The following is a 21,805-nucleotide window of genomic DNA, read 5'->3' as shown; positions in this document are numbered from 1 at the left end:
GCCTGGCTGGCTCAGCTGGAGCGTGTGACTTTTTTTTTTTTTGGAACAAGAGAGACAGAGAGAGTGAGCACATGAGTGGGGGAAGGGACAAAGGGAGAGGGAGAATCCCAAACGATTCTGCACTGAGTTCGGAGCCCGTTGGGGCGCTCGATCTCACAACCCTGAGATCATGACCTGAGCCAAAATCAGGAGTTGGATGCTTCACTGACTCAGCCACCCAGATGCTCCTGGAGCGTGTGACTCTTGATCTCAGGGGTTGTGGGTTTGAGATCCATGTTGGGTGTAAGAGGTTACTTTAAAAAAAAAAAAGAAAGTCTAAAAAAATATATTTTGTTATGCGTTCTTGTGGTGGGTTCTTTTTCTATGACATTGTTTTCCTTATATAACCGTCAGTAACTAAAAATTTACAAGTTAGAGCAGTAAGATTGCACATTATTTCATTATTAGGTATAAAGTGTTTTACCCCTTAGAACTCATTTCTATTTTGTTTTAAAGATTTTATTTATTTTTGAGAGAGCGAGAGAGCACGGTAGGGGAGAGGGATAGAGGGGGAAGAAGCAGGCTCTCTGGTGAGCAGGGAGCCTGATGCAGGGCTGGGATCATGACCTGAGCCGACGGTAGACACTTAACGGATTGAGCCATCCAGGTGCCCTCATTTCTACTTTTTGATGCTGTTTTCTCTTTTTGCCTTGTTAAACTTAATATTATTTACTTTTCCTGCTTGGCTAAAGGTTCACAGCACTTAAAACCATTTGGGCCAAAAAAAAAGTCCGTTTTCCTATTGACTACATCCCGAGTTTTTCCTGACTTCCAACCTCAGTTGTATATTTGCTTTAAACAGGTTGCAGTGTCCTGTAGAGATTTTACAGAAAAGGACAGGTGTGCTGCTCACTGTGGCTATTTCATGGGGTGCCTTGGAGTTAGGGGTTTGCCTGTACAGCTTTGTGACCTCTTCAGGTTTTCCTTCTGCCATTCTGGGATTCTCTTGACGCTCCTTGAGAGTCAGAACAGTTTCGTGGTCGGGAGCCTCCTGGGGTGAGTTCAAACCCAGTTCGCCGCACTTGGCTGTGTGAACTTGGATAAAGTTCACTACCGTCTCTAGGTCCCAGTCCTCTTATCTTTAAAATGGGGACAATAATGGCATTCACCTCCAGAGTTAAATGGTGAGGTGATGGTGACAGGAGTAAAATACACATCCCGTCCTGACGGCAGTGACTGGGTGTAGTAAGGCTGATGTGTGTTATCTTTTGTTGTTATGATGACTAATTATGCAACTCCTCCGTAACCATGCCTAAATTGTGGCAGGTGGCTCCTGACTCATCCTGAGCTCTTGGGCTGTGTCACCTCATTTTCATTTCACTCTCTCTGGGAGGCTGTAAGAATGACCTTCAGTCGTCAGAAGTCAGGGACTGCTAGTCCTTGTGAAAGCTCGTTCTTGGTGTATGTTTGTACTTTGAAAACTTAACTTGATAAGTAGAATGGCCTTTTGAGCATAGACCTAAAAATGTGTTTTCAGCCAACAACATTCACTTTGTCATATATTTTAGCCCTTGGCTTATTATTAGGGACTTGTTCTCTGAGTACTCAGGAAATCCTTACATGTTGTTTTTGGCCTTTTGTGTGTCTGTCCCTTCTTTGTGCAGCCTTGAGCGAGGCTGCCTATCCTAGGATTCGCAGAAGTGGGCTGTCCTGAGGTGATCTTGGGCAAGGAGGCTTACTTCTCTGGGTCTGTGAAATGGGTCTAGCTGATCTCCAGGGATGCTTCCTGGTCTCTGCGGTTTTCTGCTCAGGCACTGCCATATGATGGCGATCGTCTCATCGGCTTTTATAGACCTCGTAGTGTCGTTCTGATTGTATCATTCTCTGGGGCGAGATTCTGTGTCTTTTTTATTCCCCCGTGGAAGACATTCTAATATGCTTTCCTTATAAACTGCTTTTAAAATCGCTTTGAAAAGAAACGCCTTTTCTCTGTGCATCTGAGGCATCTACGCTTCACCCTTCCCGGTTGTTCTTGTTGTTTATTTGCTGATTTTGCAGCCCCCCCTCGGCAGTCACAGAATTGCTCTCAGAAGGGCTCTAAAGAGCTAACATTACAGTCTTCTTGTTGGAACTTGTCCCAGCCCAGATTCTATTTTTAATAAAGTGTGGCACATTGTTTTTCAAAGGCCACCAAATTTTTTACTGATGGAAATAAGATCTTTGTGCTTCTATACCTCCAGACCCTGTGATTTACCACCACAGATTGGGTTTTTTGTTCAGCATCTGGCCTCGGAGCGATTACCCTTCGTGCCTCCCACTCTGTCTTTTGTGCTTCTGCGCGGGGCGCGAGCAGGAACGCAGGCTCCCGGCTTTGTAGGCTGCCCTGCCGTTGACATCGTGTTGGTGACAGCCCGGGTTCTGCTTGACTCTCCCTGCCTGCCGAGCGGTCAGATGGGCTGGACACCAGCCTCTCTCCCCTCTCAGCCAGGAAACCGAGGCCAAGAGAGCGGAGTGACCAACACCAAGGGCACATTCCTACTGGGAGGAAGAAAATGGCCAAATGCAGTCTGAATTATGTGCTGTGGGCTTTAGATAGCTGGTCTGCTGGCTATTAGTTTGCTAATTTTTATTAAACCTTTTGTATGACAAAAATAATACATGCTCAGAGTAAAACATGTAAATGGTTGAGAAGAGAACCTGAAAAGCCCCTTGGTGATCTCCCAGCCCCGCCCTTAGGCCCTAGGGATGACATGAATGATTTCTGCGGTATTCTGGAAGGGGCTTCCTTTAGTGCAGGGGCGGTGAGTGCGGGCAGGCCTGGTCAGCTGTGTTCACGTGTGGGCCTCAGGTCGAGTGCTGGGCAAAAAGCAAGGCTCTGCGTCTGTTGATGAAATGAGCAACATTTCCAGTATTGGCCTATGCGTCGTCACTATCTAACATGCTTTAACTTACTACTGTATCTTGGACAGATTTTATAGCAGTACCTGTGTGGCAACTTCACTGGTTGCACATGCAAGGGAGTGAGAGAGAGAGAGAGAATCTGAAGCAGATTATGAGCTCAGGGCAGAGCCCGACATGGGGCTTGATCCCACAACCTCGAGATCATGACTTGAGCTGAAACTAAGTGTTAGATGCTTAAGCGACTGAGCCACCCAGGTGCCCATTAACTTTACTTTTTAAACAGCTGCATGGGACTCCGTCATATGGTTCACTGTAACTTTTTAACCAGTTCAGATTGTTTCCACCTTGTTTTCTGTTACAAACCTTGCCACAAGGACCCTCTGAGACATTGCCTGCTAGTTGTTCCCTCATTTTCCATCTTCCTTTTCTATTTTTCTTTAAGATTTTATTTATTTATTTGACAGAGAGATCACAAGTAGGCAGAGAGGCAGACAGAGCGGGGGGGGGGGAGCAGGCTCCCCACTGTGCAGAGAACCCGATGTGGGGCTCGATCCCAGGACCCTCAGATCATGACCCGTGCCGAACGCAGACGCTTAACTGACTGAGCCCCCCAGGCGCCCCTCCATTTTCCATTTCTAATGTTCGCTAGTCATGGCTGCTCAGGTGAAGACCACTCTTGCCAGCCTCCCTCGCAGCTAGGTAGGGATGCCATGCGGGTGCCCCGGGTGGGAAGCAGGGCTTATGTGGTGGAAGTTTCCTATTGGTGCTGTAAAAAAAACACCACATACTTAGTAGTTTCAAATGACACATTTATTCTCTTAGAGCTCCAGATGTCAGATGTCCTAAAATCAAGGTGTCACCAGGCTGCACACCTTCCAGAGGCTCTGAGGGAGGATGTGTTCCCTTGCCTTTTCCAGTGTCTGCGGCTGCCTACATTTCACAGCTCACAGCCCTTCCTCCGTCTTCACATCCCCCCCTTGGAACTCTGCTCCTGTTGGCGCGTCTCCGCACTGACTCTTGCCTCTTGTCTCCTTCCTCGTGGACCTTGTGGTTACCCCGGGCCCACCCACATAATCCGGGTCATCTCCCCATCTCAAGATCCTTAAATTAATCACACCTGCACAATCCTGTTTGCCATGTGGGGTCACAGATTCACAGCTCCAGGGACGAGGGCGCAGACGTCTTGCAGGGGCCACTCTACTTTCCGTGACAGGCACTCCCGGAGCCTGGGGGTGGTCAGCGAGGAATTCCCTGAGAGCGTGATGGGGCGCAGCCTGGTGAAGAAGCTGGGGAAGGGCCTTCAGATGGGGGGGGGGGGGCGGAATGTGAGGTGTGTGAGGTGTGTGAGGAGTGGAATGAAGTCGGTCCTGACAGGCAGGGCGTGGGTGGCCAGAGCTGACCCCAGAGATAGCAGCGGGGACTTGGTGGTTTTAGAGTAGATTTGTATTTACGGAGAATACTCGTGCTGCCATGTTGATGTGGGGTTAGAGGTGGGGACATGGGTGTTAGGACGCTGTCATAGCTCCAGCGAGAGTGGCCTGGCCTTGCTGGCGATGACAGGAGATTAAAGAGGAGCAAATGGCCTGAAAGGTGGAAGGAGCAAGAACCCAAAGACAGGTTGGGTGGGTCAGGGAAGGCCCCCGGGCTAGATCTCCTCACGGCCAGAAAGCAGGCAGCATTGTCATTTACTCTGTGAGGAAAGACCAGGGAAGGGTTGGATTTGGGGGAAGGAGAAGGGGAGGCTCTAGTTTGGAGTAGACTGATTGGGAGCGCCTCAAGCCATTGGAAATGCCCATTCACATCCAGTCTGAAAGAGCTCAGAAGTAAGTTTTCTGGGATGAAGATGAAGTTGGAAATGGTAGCTGCTGCTTGAGGCCCCATGAGTGGTTATTGCCCAGACCCTAGAGAGGGGCACAGAGAAGAGGCCTCAGTGCCTGGAAAAGGCCAGCCGCTCAACGTGCGCCCTGGAGTTGGCCGTGTTTGGAGCACGTCAGGGATGAAGTGGGGGTAGAATCCAGACGAGAGATGTGGAGGTGAGGAAAGAGAGACAAGCCTTCAAGAGTATTACGGACAATCTCTAACAAATTGTATTAGTGTCCTGTTGCTGCTGTCACAAAGTACCATAACTCAGTGCCTTAAACAATCTGGATTTATCATTTTGCAGTTCTGGAGGTCAGAGCTCTGAAGTGGGCCTCCCTGAGCCAACATGAAGGTCATACGGGGTGAATCCTGCCTGGAGGCTCTAGCAGAGACTGCGTCTTTCTTTTTCCAGTTTCTAGAGGTTACCTGGGTTCCTTGGCTCCTGGGCCCCTTCCTTCATCTTTGAGATTGGTAAAGGCTGATGGAGTCCTTCACACATGGCATCACTCTCGTCTACCATTCTGCTTCCGTCTCCCACCTTTAAGGCTCATTGTGATCACCTTGGACCCACCAAGAGAATCCGGGACAGTCCCGCTATCTTAAGGTCAGCCGACTGGCAAATTAATCCCATCTACAGCCTGAATTTCCCTTTGCCATTAAGGAAATATAATCACAAGTTCTGGAAATTAGGACATGGGCTCTTCAAAGGACCATTACCCTGCCTGTATAGGTACTTTTTTTTTTTTTTTTTAAAGATTTTATTTATTTACTTGACAGAGATCACAAGTAGGCAGAGAGGCAGGCAGAAAGAGGGGTGGGGGGAAGCAGGCTCCCTGCTGAGCAGAGAGCCTGATGTGGGGCTTCATCCCAGGACCCTGAGATCATGACCTGAGCCGAAGGCAGAGGCTTAACCCACGGAGCCACCCAGGCACCCCCTGTACATGTACATGTTGTGGTGTAGATGGAAAGGTGTAAGAAGCCCCACTACCCAGCACTCAGCTTCAACAACAAAGTTGTATCCCCACGTCTCTGCACCTCAGCACTGGATTTTGTTGTTGTTGTTGTTTTTAAAGTTTTTATTTATTTATTTATTTATTTGAGAGCGTGTGCAGGCATAAGAGCTCTGCAAAGCTGGGTGGAGAGGCAGAGGGAGTGGAAGAAGAAGGCTTCCCGCTGAGCAGGTCTTCATCCTAGGACCCTGGGATCATGGCCTGAGCCAAAGGCAGATGCTTAACCGGCTGAGCTCTTCAGGGGCCCCTCACCACTGGATTATTTAAAACAAATCTTAGACGTTCTATCTGACTCGTCTGTAGTTGTTTTGGAATAGAGAGTTCTTTAAAGAAGTTGAGCCGTGATGCGACGGTGACACTGGTGGAGGTCACTGGGGGAGAGGTGTGGGAGAGTGTGCACGCATGTATTTAGTGGGAGAGGCACTGAGGCATGCTAAATTCTTCACGTTGACCTTCAGAGCCCGGGGCAGAAATGACATGGTGTAAACATCTGCCTCGAGCCTTTACAACAGGTATGTTCAATTCTGATGGGAAGGATCTAACTGTAGAGGAGACATCGGATTGGACAAGAGAGAGGGCTCCTTCATTAACTGAGGGACATAGGTTGGAAGGTTTGGGAGTGAAATTAAGGGAGTTCCTCCCTGCTGGTTTAGTTTAATTCAGTTAATTTTTTTTTTTTTTCTCCTGTATTGAGTTGGAAGCCAGGGAGAGACACAGAGGAGATCTAGGGGATGTGGAGGTTTTGATGAGCTCCGGGAAGGTTGGAAATTGTCGTCGTGGCTTGGAGAATGAGTGCCCTGAAGAGACATTGTTTGAAGTGGGACCTGTTCGGGGCCACTTGAGTGAATTCGGGTGAATCCAGCCAGCGTGGCTGTGTGACTCCCACTAGCATTGCACATCTGTGTGGGGGTATGTGTTCAGAGAAGGTGGACAGTTCGGTTCTTGCTGGGTTGGTTTTCGCTAGGTGGTGTGCCCAAAGGACAAGGTGTAGGTTGTTTGTAAGAGCCGTGGAAGTCAAGATCCCTGGGCTCTAAGCTGAATAAGAAAGAAGGGGAGCGAGAGGTTCTGGGCAGCACATGGAGTGTGGATGCCTCAGGAAGCCGGCAGCCAGAGCTGAGCCTGGGTCGATGTCAGGGCAGCGAGCAGATCCGGAGGACGTCTCTGGGAGCGAGGTGCTCGAGTGGAGTGGAAGAGGAGACAGCTGGAAAACAGGACCTCCTGGGATGGAGAGAGCGGACTGTGGGACTGCTCCCCCACATGGGGATGGGGACCACCCTGATGACGGCAGCAGACGGAGGGTAAAGGTGGGTCAGCCAGGGAGGACACAGGAGGGCCTTGCCAGCACTGGGAGGCGTGGGCCTCAGAAGGACAGGTGTTTTGGATAGGTTTTTTCTCTTAAACTTTGCCCTCCGTATGAATGATCACCTCCCCAGCCCCCCCTCCAATGGGAAAGTATTAAGATAGGTTGAAAGAAGCAGACTCGATCCAAGAATTCCTGAATAGCAAAAAGCACGGATCAGCTTGAATATATGGCTGCCTCGTAAAGGGAGATTTAATGAGCTCTGTCTCCGTGTGCTGTACTTTTATATCTGACATTCCTCCTGGGCTCTAAGCCATATATTCTAATGCTCCTTCCGATATGGCTGTGGGGGTATTTAATATGCATTATTTGTATTGATTTATGATTGAGATAGAGCTTTTTTGAAAGTTTTTAGTAATTTTGTCTATGCCATAAAATCCTGCCATAATATGCTAAACATTATTTAAAAGATCCGGCATTGGGGCGCCTGGGTGGCTCAGTGGGTTAAGCCTCTGCCTTCGGCTCAGGTCATGATCTCAGGGTCCTGGGATCAAGCCCCACATCGGGCTCTCTGCTCAGCAGGGAGCCTGCTTCCCCCTCTCTCTCTGCCTGCCTCTCGGCCTGCTTGTGATCTCTGTCTGTCAAATAAATAAAATCTTTAAAAAAAAATGAAAGATTCGGCATTATATATGGGGTTGCATTATTATGAAAGGTGGTGAAAACTACACACATACACACACACACAGTGAAACTGTTGAACACACAGATGACCACCGAACTCAAAGTCTCAGAAGACAGGAAAAGGAATTCAGAATGTGGGCCGTGTAATGGACCTAGAGGACATGGGAAAACACTTGGCCCTTAGCAGTTTGTTCCATGTGGTTGCTCTCCTAGCATTTGTTAAGATCGTGGGCTCCCAACTGTGACTCCTGGGTTCAGGTCCCAGCTCTGCCACTTATAGACTGTGGTCCTTGGGCAGATTTTTAACTTGTAAACCTTATGTTCCTATTAAATGGGGGTTATGATAGTACTTACCTGTTGGATCGTTTCGAGAGTCAATAGCACAGTCCCTGGCACATAGTGGGACTACCCAGTAACTTCCCACCATCTTGTTGGAGCGTTAAACTTGACTTACTAATTTGATGCATTTGGGAAGTGTTGGGTTTTAAAGGGCATTGCTCCCTTATTCACGATATTCCTTGGACATTTCACTTTCCCAGGCAAGACCCTCCCCCACCCATTGAAAGCGCCGACTGTCCACACTCCACCCTCCTCCACCCCTCCTCCTTGCGGTCCACACCCTCAGTTCCGACTTTACTTTTCGTCTCGGCACTCACGACTTTCCAGTATATTGTCTAGCGTATTTGCTTTTTCTTTCTGGCTATCTTCATCCACTAAAATGTGAGCTCCGTGAAAGTGGGCTTCCTTGTCTGTTTCTTTCACTGTTGGAGTGCCACTGCCTAGAACAGTGCCTGGCACATAGTAGGTGCACAGTAAGTCTTCATCAGAAAGGAGAAATGTGCTTGGAGAGTGGTGATATGAATCTTTAGACCACTAAGTATTATAAAAGCTGTCGAGCTTAAACATGGTTTATTCACAAGTTCTTAATGATAGTTTGCTTCTTTGCCTATCAGACCAACTTTCCTGTTAGAAGATCATCGAAGCCACCAAGTAGAGCAGGTTTGAAGGGATGATTAGGTTGGATGAGGGGAAGAATAAGGCTGACATTATTAATTCATTTGCTGATTTACTTCTGACACGTTTTTTCCTAGCGTGAACATCACCACCCACCATGAGGACCCGGGGATCAACAGAGGACTCTGCTAAGGGTCTGTTGTCCATTTTACCTACAACAGAACTTTTCTTTTCTCTTTCAGGGCACCAATGCCTCTGCTCTGGAAAAAGACATTGGTCCAGAGCAGTTTCCAATCAATGAACACTACTTTGGATTGGTCAACGTAAGTATTCAAAAATTACTATTTTTATCAAATGTTTGAGAGCATTAAAAGCAACTTAATGGTAGTTTTCCTTACTACCAATTTTTAAATAATTTTTCATGTGTCTTAGTTCCTAGGAATGGCACATGTTGGGAAGGGAGAAGTTTAGTCCAGTTTTTAGAAGTGTCAGTTGTCCCAGTAAAAGGGTTTAATTATTGCCTTGTTGGGTTGGATTCTCACCCCCCCCCCCACCCAACTTACACGATTTCCTTTGTACACATAACTTTCGGAGCAGTTTTGTTAGACTTTATGTCCAGATCAGCTTATATCATCTGGACGAGCTCCTTGGGCAGTCTCTGTTTCAGTACGCGTCAGTACAGCCAGAGCGTTAAGGGTGTTACCAGCTCATCCCCAGTAACCGTTTAACCATATAAGCTGATGGTGGTACTTAAAACAGAGGTGGGTCGTGGGGGAGAACCGGGACCCATGGATTGCAGAATTCCTTGGCCCCATTTTGTCTGTGCTCGGCAGTGGCTCCCTTGTGTGTGGCCACGGTTGGCAGGCTCTGCTTCCTTGGTAAGTTGATCCTACGTACTAAGGCCATATTACCCGCCACCCTTGTGAGCTTTCTTCCTCGCCCGATCCTTCCCCCTCTGGCACGGAGGTTTTCCACACACCAGGTGTTAACTCCTAAGAATCCGGTTTTCGGGAACAATGGCTCTCAGCAGAATCTGCCCATACCCATGTGTTGTAAGTGGTAGTTTCACTGGGGAAGCTAGAAGTGTTCTCAGTGAGTGAATGCCATGTGTGGTTTATGGAAAGAACGTTGGCTTCGAAGTAATATGGACCGAGTCTAAATTGTGCCCGTGCTGTTTACTAGCTGTGTAGTCTTGAGCAAGTCAGTTGGCCTCTCTGAGCCTCCATTTCCCCAGCTGTAAAGTGGAGACCATGCGACCTCTATTTCGTGAGTTAGAGTGAAGGATCGGTGAGAGCTCCTAGTGAAGATCCCGACAGGAGTCTGAGACACACAGTGGACACTCCGTGAATGTTAGTTCCTTTTCTTTCCCGGGAGTCATCCCCTGGCTCGGCTCCAAGCGTTACTGAAGTGTGTCTAGGTCAGGGCAGGGCAGTGAGTCGAAGGGCAGAGGATACATGGGAATATAGGGCGTTGTGTGGGTGAAACACTGACTCCTCTAATTTTATTAGCTTTTTCTAGTCATTATGCACAGGCCTCTGCTTAGCTCTGTGAAGGTAGTTACTCAAGTTGTAAGAAATTCTGCCTTTGCTAGGGAATATACGAATGGGGAGAAGAGAATGAAGGCCATTTCCTAGTTTGTGGAAGCGTTGTGAGATTAAATGTATTAATAGCTTCATTTATGTTCACTTCGAATGGTAATTCATGAAAGTTCCAGCTTCTCTTTAAAAAGAGGTTTGTCTCCTGTTACATAATCGTGTCAAAGTAGATTAAAGTATGTAAAAATAGGAAGTGTTCTATCTTAGCACACGTAGAAATGTCACATTAAGTATGGCGGAGCATCTGTTTCACTCTTGGGAAAATGGCACACCAGCCAACAACCAGTCTTGAGAAGATGTTCATGTTCTATTTTAGTCTTACACAGCGTCTTGAAATCTATGTTATTAATCTTGTGATTCCTTTAAATTTTTCCCTTTTCGTTTTCCTGTGTGTGGAAAACTCTAAAGGGATAGTGATAGTCCTGGCTGTGTTCTGCCACGGAGTCGCAGTCTGTGGAAAACCAGTGAGATGATGGCCTTTTCCCTCTTTGATCATAATCTGAGTGTCCATGGTTCTTGAGAGGAACAAAATATTACGGCGTGGGTCCTCCTGTGAGTACGTAGGCGAGCAGGAACCGAGTGCTGTTGGGTTGGGACACTCGCCATCTTGGCAGAAACCAGATGGAGGGTGACTTAGGAGCTGGAGGGGAAGAGGCTGGTGGGATGACCTAGGGGGGACCCCTCTTTGCCTCCGTTGCTCTGGAGTAAAGGAGGGCTTGCATTCTGAAGCGATGAGCAGGGGCACTAGAATCTTGACGGAGAAAAACTAAAGCAAGTTCCCGTGGAGTTGAGGGTATTTCACCCGAGCAAATGGTTCCTAGTTCCTGGGTTTCTTTCTGATGGATTTTTATTTTCTGTCCTAGTGGTTTCCATGTGTTTCAATGGGACCTCTCGTAGCTACTTGCCTGGGTCGCCATATTATGTCCCCTTCCCCCCCCCCCCCCCCTTTTAAGCACCACGTGGTCTCCTTAGATTTTTTTTGTTTTTTTTTTTAAACCAAAGCTCATATCATTTTAGGGACTTTCATGGGCCAGAGAGGCCCCAGGTGGATGTAAATTTCATTCCTTTCCCTGGTGCCCAGATAGTCCCCGGTGTGGCGAGTGGTTTGCTCGTCTCTCACGTGGCGAGCAGGACGCTGCCCCTGGGGGGTCTGGGCTGGTTCCCGGAGGGTGGGCTTCCTCGGACCGTGAGCTGAAGTGCCCCTGTTGTCCCTCGCAGTTCGGAAACACGTGCTACTGTAACTCCGTGCTGCAGGCCTTGTACTTCTGCCGGCCGTTCCGGGAGAATGTGCTGGCATACAAGGCCCAGCAAAAAAAGAAGGAAAACTTACTGACGTGCCTGGCAGACCTCTTCCACAGCATCGCCACGCAGAAGAAGAAGGTTGGCGTGATCCCACCAAAGAAGTTCATCTCGCGGCTGAGAAAAGAGAACGGTGAGTCCTGGGTTTAAGGGTCTGAAATACGAATTCATCGTTCTGTGCCTCCCCCAAAGGGCTTTCCCCTCTGCCTTTTTTTTTTTTTTTTTTTTTTTAATTTGGAAGGGAAAAAGAGTCTGGCCAACTCAAAAATCACTTTTTTTTTTAAAAGAAGATATAATTCTCCATTTCTACCCCGCTAACATAAAATAAATCTGCATTAAAAAACATGTGTATAAATTCAGATTTATCATTCCATTTTGGAACGGTTTTTTATTTGTTCCACCTTGGGAGTTGTTTTTCTGGGTAGGACCTTTGTGAGAGAGAAATTGCCCAAGGCAGCCTTGTGAGCAGAACGCAGGTAGGAATACATAGGTTGGTACAATAATCAAATAAAAGAGTACTCATATAAACTTGTCATAAGTGATTAAAGTAAATGTATATTTTCTAATCAGAGCCTTGCTGTTTTAAAAAGAATACCTCTGACTTTTGCCTAAGACAATTGAAGGATATTAAATTGGAATCTTTATATTATTAAAATGGCCTGCTGTCACCTGATTTTTTTTTTTCCCCCTGGTTTTTCTATCTTCTTTTTCGGGAAAAGTGGTAGTAGAGATGAGCTTGTTCTGGAAGCTTCGCATTGGTAATTTCTACGACTAGAAATAGTTGATACAGCAACTTGTGTTTATCCTAGATTCCAGCCTTACTGCAGCAGACTTGCACAGTGAATCAGATGTTTGTTTTATAAAGTCTCATTTAATTTGATTGCTGTCTTTTAAAGTTGTTGTAGTTTATATGTACCAGAATAAAAATAATCTGAGCAGGAAGCAGAGCACTCCCGAGTCTCATCACGAACATGATTAATAATGAAGTTTTCCAGCTGCGTTCGCCTCCTGATTGTTTGTCCTTATGGCAGGGAGCAGCAGGAGGCTTCTGGAATCCTTTGTATTTGGTTTCAGAACTCCGTCAGATACAGGGGTCCCCCATCTCCCATATGTGTTTCCTTTAAGCTGCTTCCAGTCTGGGCCAGGGCTTAAGATGATCTTTGGGAAGAGACCCCAGTTGCTCTAGATAAAATTGCAGAATGAATAATGGATTGTTGGAGGTCACATCATATTAAGTATTGATATTTTATCAGGGAGCGTATGATGTAATTTCTGGGGGTTTCTGTAGGATAAAAATTCTGGTTGGTGTTTTATATATGGGATGACTTTAGGGAGCCTAGGGGAAGTGTAGTTCTTGGTGGGTGGTAGAAAAAAGGATAAAAAAACAAAAATTCTTCCGAAGTTTACCCATTAAAGTTGCAGAATAGAGATGGATAGATGTGGTACCTGTCCAGTTGACATTTCGATATGAAACTTGAAGTGCACGCTTAAAATGAAGCATTTTGTGTTTGCCTTTCAAGAACCGCAGCTCGCACTCATGACCTGCTCTGTTCCAGATCTCTTCGATAACTACATGCAGCAGGACGCTCATGAGTTTTTAAATTATTTGCTAAACACCATTGCGGACATCCTGCAGGAGGAGAAGAAGCAGGAGAAACAGAACGGGAAGTTAAAAAACGGCAACATGAATGAGCCTGCAGAGAATAATAAACCGGAACTCACCTGGGTCCATGAGATTTTTCAGGGAACGCTGACCAATGAAACGCGATGCTTGAACTGTGAAACTGTAAGCACTGGGAGGGCGTGCGCGGAGCTGGCCTGGGTCTGTCCGTCCGGGCTCCGTTGGGCACGAGTGTGCTGTGGGCTGTAGCACCTGGCAGATGTCTGCAGCAGATGCGGACGATTCTGCTGATGTCTGTGAGCCCCGAGGACAGGCTTTGGGAAGCGTGTTCCCATCCAGGGTGTCTCCGCTGGCCCAAGCAGACGGATAAGGGGAAAATCTCAAAAACTGGGAGGGTCCGTGAATTGACCTTCACCAGTTACCTTGAAAAGGGTTTGGTCACTCAGAGGTCATGTGAGACGTAGACTAAAACATCCCCCCACTTAAAGGAATCAGCCGTGGGTTGGTGAACTTGAAGTTGGAAGTCGGGCTTGGCTTTTGATTCCGCCCCAGTTCACTGGGCGTGCGGGCGAGTCCCTCCCAGTGCTGTTGCCAGGGCCGGGGAGGGGTGTGGGGGGGCTCGTGTGTTTGGATGAGTCTGGCACACAGTAGGCTCTTCCTGTCATTGAATTCAAAGACACGGTCTCCAGCGCATGAATGACTCAAAATGTCACGTTTGCTTGGTGTCTTTGATTTAACCCTGTGAGTGGCCTCATCATTCGGTGGTTAAAAGCCCACTTTAGATCCAGGCTGCTGAGTTCGTATGCCGGTTGTGCCAAGCCTTAGTTACGGGACCCTGGGCGTATTTATTATTCAGCCTCTCTGTCTGCACTCTCCTCATCTGTAGATTGGGTACGATGAGAGCACCTATGTCATCGAGTCGTTTGAGAGGATGAAATGAGTTAATAGTTGGAAAACAAACGGAGCCTGGGTGCCCGTGCTTGGCCCCTAGCAAATAAGCAATGAATTGTCAGCTCTTATTATGTTCTGTAACTACTCACAACATAGCAAGTCTCTGAGTTCATAAGCAATCTCTCTGTTTCTTCACATCGCTCAGAAAAATTCTGTAGGATTGTGCATCTTTCTGGAGGAGGGAGAGAGCATCTCTCATTAGTTTCTGCAAAGAAACTAGGACCCAGAAATGATTAAGAAATGTGGATTTGAGTGGGAGGTTCTTTGTTTTTTTTTTTTTTTTTTTTTTTTGGCAGTCTTTCTCCTGTCCTTTTATTAAACAGTTTTTGAATCAATGTTCTGATTTGTTCATTGTAGAAACAGCTAGAAAACATAGCTAAGCAAAAAGAGAAAGAAGAGAGTAAAAGTTACCAGTGCTCTCCCCACCCTGAGATGATGAATTTGTAACATTTTCTAAAAATTGAGATCACATTTGCCCAGAGAGAACCGCTTGAACATTTTGAGATACATCCTGCCAAAACATTTTCTACACATACTTTTCTATCTAGAGATCTTTCCTCCCTCCCTTTTCCTTCTGTCCCTTTATATTTTATATTCCAGTAAAATCCAAATGAGTACAGAAGTAGAAGAGTAGAGTAAATCCCATATGGGCATTACTACGACTGTTAACACGCCGGCCCATCTCGATCATTTCTTGTTTTATGCCTCCTCCCCCACCCTTGCCAACCTGGTCATTTTTAAGCAAATCTCAGAAAACTCATCATTTCCCTTATAGTTTCTTCACCACTTTGTTAGCGATCTCTAAAAGGTAAGGTAAGACATCTTTTTTTTTTTTAAACAAAAGTACTTTACCATTATCACCCCTAAAAATAATTCCTTTACATCGTTATTCCCTTACTGTTCAGGTTTTTCTGATTATGCCATTTTTTTTTTTTTAAGCAGTTGGTTCATTCACATAAGGATCTAAACATCATTCACACACTGCCTGCCTCCCGCCAGTTCTGTCTCGTCTAGAAGGTACCGCCCACTGCTCCCCCTCCCTTCCTTTTTTCCTTGCATTTTAGTTACTGAAGAAATCATGTTGTCCTGTAGAATTTCCCACATTCTGGAAGCATCCTGTGGTATTCACAGGTACAGTGAAATGGCAGTATGTTCCTGCCGTCCTACTCTGTCTGTAGCTAACCCTCTTGTTTTATATTCCTTTGCCTTTCTTGCCGCCTTTTGTATCCGTGATACTATTTATTTATTTATTTATCTGTGCATTGGCGGTACTGTTAGTTCCAGATTCTCTTAGCGTTTACTCTAGAGACTGCCACATACATCTTTGCCTCAGTTAATTTTTTTTTTTTTTTTAACCACTTCCCCAGCATTGCGAGACCTCGTGGACTACTTCACCTCCGTTTCCTTCTTTTGTTTTATTGTTTTGTGATGGCTCGTGACTTTTAGCATTTAATATGTTTTAAATCCATTGCCGTCTTTTATTCTTCTTGATACCGAATGTCTTTTTAGCCCAACTTCACTCCCTTTTAAACATCAAAATCCGGTCTATATTGTAAATATTATAATTTGCAGATTTATAGTCTTTTTTTTTCTTTCTTCCCTCTTTTTGATAAGGGAGGATTCATTCCTTGGCACCGTCTTCACCTCAGCTCTTGAAGCTGCTCCTTCGTCAGGTTCTGCTTGTTGTGTCTCTTCTCCACCCTCCACTTCTCTCAGTCCCCACGGCTCATGCCCCGGCTCAGCAGCGCCCACCCCCACCCCCCACCAGCTCTTCACTGCCAGTCTCAGCTGAATTGCAGTAACTTCTTGCTGGATTTTCTGCCCTTTCTCTTGCCTCCTCCATGTTACTGTCCTGTCCAACTAATAACAGTCTGTTCTTTGAATATTTGGTGAACTTGTGACTTACTGTTTTGAGTATTTAGTGAACTTGTAACTCAGATGCATCATTCAGTTTGTCTTGTTTTTTGTCTTCGTGTGAATGAAATAATACAGTATGTATTCTTCCATGTACTGTGTTTTGGTTTTGCTTTCCTGTCGAGTGTCCCTTTGAGATTCAGCTGTGCTGTTGCGGGATGCGGTCATTCGTTTTCGTTGCTGTATAGTACTCCATGCGTGAATAGGGGCCAGTTCACTAGTTCATCTCACTGTTGGCGGATATTTGATTGTTTCCAGGTTGGGGCAGCCATGAGCAATGCTGCTATGAACATTCCAGTTCATATAATCCAGTGTACATAAATCTCTCTATATATTTTTTTCCCTCTCTATCTATATTTTTTAGGTCCTGTGGTATGCTTATCAGAAAACTTCTTGTCCCATTTTACATGTGGAGCATATGATCATTATTTCTCCACATTGTTGTCTATACCTACTATTCTTAGATGGCTTCACTTTGGGTAATATGGTGGCTGTGGAGCTGAGTCTTAATTTCGTTCTGTAAGTACCCCACCCCCACCCCGCCTCAACCTGCTGCGTAAAAGCACAGATACGGAGGATACAGCGAGAGCCTTGCCTTTCTGGAACTTGGATGTGGAAGGCAGACCTTAACAACAAAAGGAGTAGTGAGTTTTGTCACGACGATTGTAAAATGGTGTGAAGGAGCGGTACAGAGTCCCCTGTGAGGTTATGCCACAGGAACCAGAACACTGGGGCGGCGCGTTTCTGTGGTTGCCCAGGAAGCCCGCAGCAGACAGTGTAGCTGGGCTGTCCTTTTCGGCTGTCACGGAAATTGATGTGGTTACTAAAGCCCTTCTGTGGAAAACTTGGTAGGAGTTTTCAGGAAGGCTCACACGAGAGGCTTAGTGACGTCTGTAGTTTCTTTTTTTAATCTGTGAACAGGTTATTTGATCCCAACAAATGCAAATAATGCGCCCTCAAATAGTTGTGTGGCAGAAACTCTCACCAGCCTGTTACTTTCCTGGGGGCCCAGAGATTCCCTTCAAAACTTTGGGGTGATGGCGGGGCACCTGGGTGGCTCAGCCAGTTAAGTGTCTGCCTTCAGCTTGGGTCATGATCTCAGGGCTTCTCCCTCTCCCTCTGCTGCTTGTTATAATGGGATTCCAGCCATTAAAAATACTTGCTTTGTGGAAGTAAGAGCAAATGTATGAGTCTGTCTTTATGGAGGATGGCACACTCTGAAAAACCTGTAGTTTTTAATTTTTTTTTTAAGATTTTATTTATTTGGAAGAAAGAGAGCATGAGCGAGGGAAAGGCAGAGGGAGAAGCAGACTCCCCACTGAGCAGGGAGTCCACTGTGGGGCTCGATCCCAGGACCCTGGGATCATGACCAGAGCTGAAGACAGATGCTTAACCAACTGAGCCACCCGGGTGCTCCTGTATTTTTTTTTTTTTTTTTTTTTTTTTTTTTTTTTGTCTCTTCAAGGGATTAGAGGCAGGAGTTTTCTCCGGAGCTACTTAGGTCATCACCTCCATTTCTTAGATCCTTTAACTGGATGGGTTCCTAGGAGTCATCCAATCCTTCCCTGCCAGTGCTTGCGTCCCTTCTGTGACATCCTAGCCAGTTGGTCACCAGCATCTCCTGTCCTCTGGCCAGAGATGGGGAACTCAATCTCCTGGCGAAGCGTTCCATTTTTAGAAAGCTCTAATTGTTAGGCAGGCCCGCTACTTTCGAAGAAAATACATAGCCTGCAGGCTGTTTTTGAGGACTTAGTGTAAAAGAAGACCTAACATTTAAGTTTTCCTTCACGGGGTGAGAAATATGGGTCCCCCCTTGAGTAATGTCTGGCCCAAGGCAAACAGCCTTTAGATGGTTCTGCTGTGGCAGTGTGCGATCTCACAGTGGGATTCTGCTGCGTGAGGTCCTGAGCTGCTCGTTAGCCCCTGGGGGAGCAGGGGGCCTTGCCACCGTAGCCAGCTCACCCGCCGGTTCCTGCAGTTGAGCAGAGCTCTTTGTGCCAGCCTTCATGCTCTCCGGAAACATGAATTTTTTTCTTCTTGGTCTCACCCTTTGTAAATGTTGCTGGTGATTGCAGTGCAAATGTCAACCGAACGATTTATGGAGACGAACAGTTTCACTCTGCAATACACTTGCAGAGACTGTTTTAAGGGGGTGATTCAGTACACACTCGCCCATGTAACCTTGATCAGGGCGCTTCAGGGCTGCAGCATGGGGACTTCCCAGCCTAGCCTCGGTGCTTCTTCGGCTGTTCCTCGCATGGTTCCTAAGATTTGAGGGGCCACTTGGAGCTTAATTTTGTTGTGGTGCTTGTTGTTCATTTCCCCCCGTTCCATGTAAGCTGAGTTTCTGCTTTGCAAACCTGTGGCTTTTAGTGCTTCCTGGAGGCTTTAAGGCACATTTAAATCTGTCATTGGAGCCAAAGTCGGTCTAAGGAGCTGCTTTATTAAGTGCCAATTGTACGGCTCCTCCTTGCTGTATTTGCAGAGGTTACAATGGATTTAGTAGAGCTTCTGAGCCCTTTAGACATGAGGAGTGGGGACGGGCGAAGTGGCCGGGTGAGTTCACTGAAACATGACTCTGCGTCCCTCAGGTGGGCTGTCGTTCCCGCCTTCCCTAAGCCCACTGCTCTGTCACACTGCTCTGAAACAGCATATTTTCAGTTCCTGGCTGATCATCGTGCAACAGCCGCTTGGCCACCTTTTCTGCTGCGCCAAGGAAAGGAGTCTGGGGATTCGAAGCACATTTGAATATGATGTTAATTACTCAGGACCTTTGGAAAGCTCGTGATTTGTAGGTAGGTATGTCCCACATACTAATTTGCCCTATTAGTTTGATTTGTAATTAATTAAATAAAAGGAAGAACAGGTAAGGTCACTTAATTTTCCTAGATACCTTTTAAGCTAGTTTTGGGGGAACTCCATGCCCAGAACTAGGGAGAAGAAAGAATAAGACGTAGCCCTTGCTTGCTGAGAGTATTGGAGTCTTAGTGACATATATGTTTCCTTGGAGACAAGCTGTATTTTCACTTAGACCAGAATGAGATCCTTGTGTGTGGGAAGAAAATGGTTTCATTATCTGGCAGCTTTCTGGGGAGAGAGAAAGGCAAAAAAGAAATAGAAAAAAAATTGCGCGATCACCCATTGTTTTTGACTGTATCAGTCTGAGTCAGAGGGAGAGAAAAATCCTAAAGGAAGGGTTTAGAGCCCCGTGTTCAAATCTGCCAAGGGAGTGATCTCCCTGAGCAGTGTTTGCTCACACTCTAAATTCTGGAAGCAGTTTACATTGGGCACTAGGGGAAGGTACAGTAACTTTTTTCATTCAGTTAATTAGGTTTGTACCTTTTTCCCTTTCCTAGAATAATTAAGAAGAGAAAAGATTTGTGTCCAGCAGGAGACAATGTTTCTTTGTCTGTGCACCCTTCCAGTAAAAGCTTTCCTGGAACCTGATCTTCGCTCTCTAAGTTACATATGACTTCAGTTGGCTCTGATTCTTTTATTTTCTCCTAGAGAAGGACCATTTAGGGTTAAAAAGTTTTACTTATTAAAAAATAAAATACCTATGGATTATCTTTTACAAATTGGACACAGGAATGTATAAAAAGAAAATCATTTATAATTCTGCTATCAGATGCCACCATTGGATATCACAAATCTTTCCATTTGTTCAGTTACACGGTCATGCATTTAGTAAATATTTATTGGGTCCCCACTAAATGCTGGAAATTATTTTATGCACAAGGGATGTAGCATTTAAAACAAACAGAAGGGGCGCCTGGGTGGCTTAGTCGATTTAGTGACGGCCTTCGGCTCTGGTCATGATCGCAGGGTCCTGGGATTGAGCCCCACATCGGGCTCCCTGCTCAGCAGAGAGCCTGCTTCTCCCTCTCCCTCTGCCTGCTGCTCTGCCTACTTGTGCTCTCTTGCTCTCTGTTAAGTAAATAAATAAATAAAATCTTAAAAAAAAAAACAAAACAGAAAAGGTAGTCCCTGCTCTTCTGTTTACCAAATATGCACATTTAAAGCTACATGTATTCCTTTAAGCACTGCTTTAGCCGCATCCCACAAATTCTGATTTTTTTTTTCGTTGTTCAAAATGTTTTCTAATTTTTCTTGTGCTTTTTTCCCATGATCCATGTATTACTTAGAAGTATGTTCTTTAAGTTGCAATTATTTAGGGTTTTCCTAGATAGCTTAATTTGATTGACTTCAGATTTAATTCCACGTGGCTCGGGAATGTATTCTGTATTGTTTCAGTCTTTTAAAATTTACAGTGACATGTTTTATATCCCAGCACATGGATGATCCCAGTAAGTGTACTTTAAAACAAGGTCTCTCAGCCTTGGAACTCTTACTCTTTAAAGTCGGATCATTCTTAGTTGTGTGTTCCTGCCCTGCCCATCATAGGATGCTTAGCAACATCTAGCACACCTACTAGACACCAGTAGCAGCCCCCAGGAGGTGACAGCGGAAATGTGTCCAGACATTACCACATGTCCCTCGGAAGGAAACGTTTCCCTTGTTGAGAACCCCGGGGTCGAACAGAATATATACTTTGTAACTACAGAGTTCTTCAGATTTCCCATGTTTTCCTTGATTTCCCCCTAGCCTTTCTGTTAGTTGCTGAGAAAGAGGGATTAAAATAACCTAACTGTGATTGTGGGGGGTGCCTGGGGGGTACAGTTGATTATGCATCCGGACTCTTGGTTTCAGCTCAGGTCGTGAGACTGAGCCCGTTGTTGGGGTCCACACTCAGCGAGGAGTCTGCTTGAGAGTCTTTGTCCCTCTGCCCCTCCCACTCATGCCGTGTCTCTCTCTCAATTAAATAAACCTTAAAAAAAACTTAACTACAATGGTGGGATAATTTTATTTCTTTCTGTCAGGTTTTGCTTCATGAACGTTTTACCTTTTTATTTTTTAAAGATTGTTTAAGATTAGAGAGGGGCGCCTGTGGCTCAGTGGGTTAAATAAAGCCTATGCCTTCGGCTCAGGTCATGATCCCAGGGTCCTGGGATCGAGTCCCACATCAGGCTCTCTGCTCAGTGGGACTCTCTCTCTCTCTCTGCCTGCCTCTCTGCCTACTTATGATCTCTCTCTGTCCAATAAATAAATAAAATCTTAAAAAAAAAAAAAGATTATTTAAGAGAGAGAGAGAGCAGGGGGAGGGGCAGAGAAAGGGAGAGAGACTCCTGAGTCAGACTCTTCACAGAGCACGGAGCCCAATGCAGGGCTTGATCCCAGGACCCCGAGACCATGACCTGGGCCAAAATCAGGAGTTGGCCACCCAGCTGACTGAGCCATCCACCCAGGCACCCCGCCTTTTTTTTTTTTTTTTTAAGATTTATCTATCTTAGAGCGTGAGTTGGGGGTTGGGGAGGAGAATGAATCACAGATTTCCCCACTGAGTGTGGAGCCTGACAAGACAACACCGGGCTCAGTCTCACAACCCATGAGATCCCAACCTGAGCCAAAATCCTGAGTCGGTCACTCAACTGACTGAGCCACCCCAGCGCCCCCTCTTACTTTTTAAAAAAGCAGCTTTATTGATGTATAGCTTATATGCCATAAATTTCATCCTCTCCGTAATTTTTAAAGTAATGTGGTGAGTTGTGCAGTTATCATCATCATCCAGTTTTTTCTAATTTTTATTGGAATCCATATTCCAGTTTTAAAACATTTAAAACATTTCTGTTACCCCAGTACGATCCCTTACACCTAGCCAGTAATCTCTGGCAAGCCTCAG

The 21,805-nt window shown here is 46.0% G+C and overlaps 1 protein-coding gene across 1 annotated transcript in view; it reads left to right on the top strand.

The window, feature by feature from the left end:
- Window positions 1-21,805, top strand: part of USP46 (ubiquitin specific peptidase 46) — a 55,453-nt gene that overhangs the window by 14,198 nt on the left and 19,450 nt on the right. Inside the window, exons 2-4 of the mRNA XM_059383800.1 lie at window positions 8,928-9,008; window positions 11,499-11,712; window positions 13,136-13,365. Of these exons, the coding sequence (XP_059239783.1) occupies window positions 8,928-9,008; window positions 11,499-11,712; window positions 13,136-13,365 (525 nt within the window). The remainder of the gene's footprint in view (window positions 1-8,927; window positions 9,009-11,498; window positions 11,713-13,135; window positions 13,366-21,805) is intronic.

Source organism: Mustela nigripes, chromosome 1 (genome assembly GCF_022355385.1).
Source record: "Mustela nigripes isolate SB6536 chromosome 1, MUSNIG.SB6536, whole genome shotgun sequence".
Lineage (NCBI taxonomy): Eukaryota > Metazoa > Chordata > Mammalia > Carnivora > Mustelidae > Mustela > Mustela nigripes.
The sequence above is the reverse complement of the archived record's forward strand: the minus strand, read 5'-3'. Positions and strand labels throughout refer to the sequence as shown.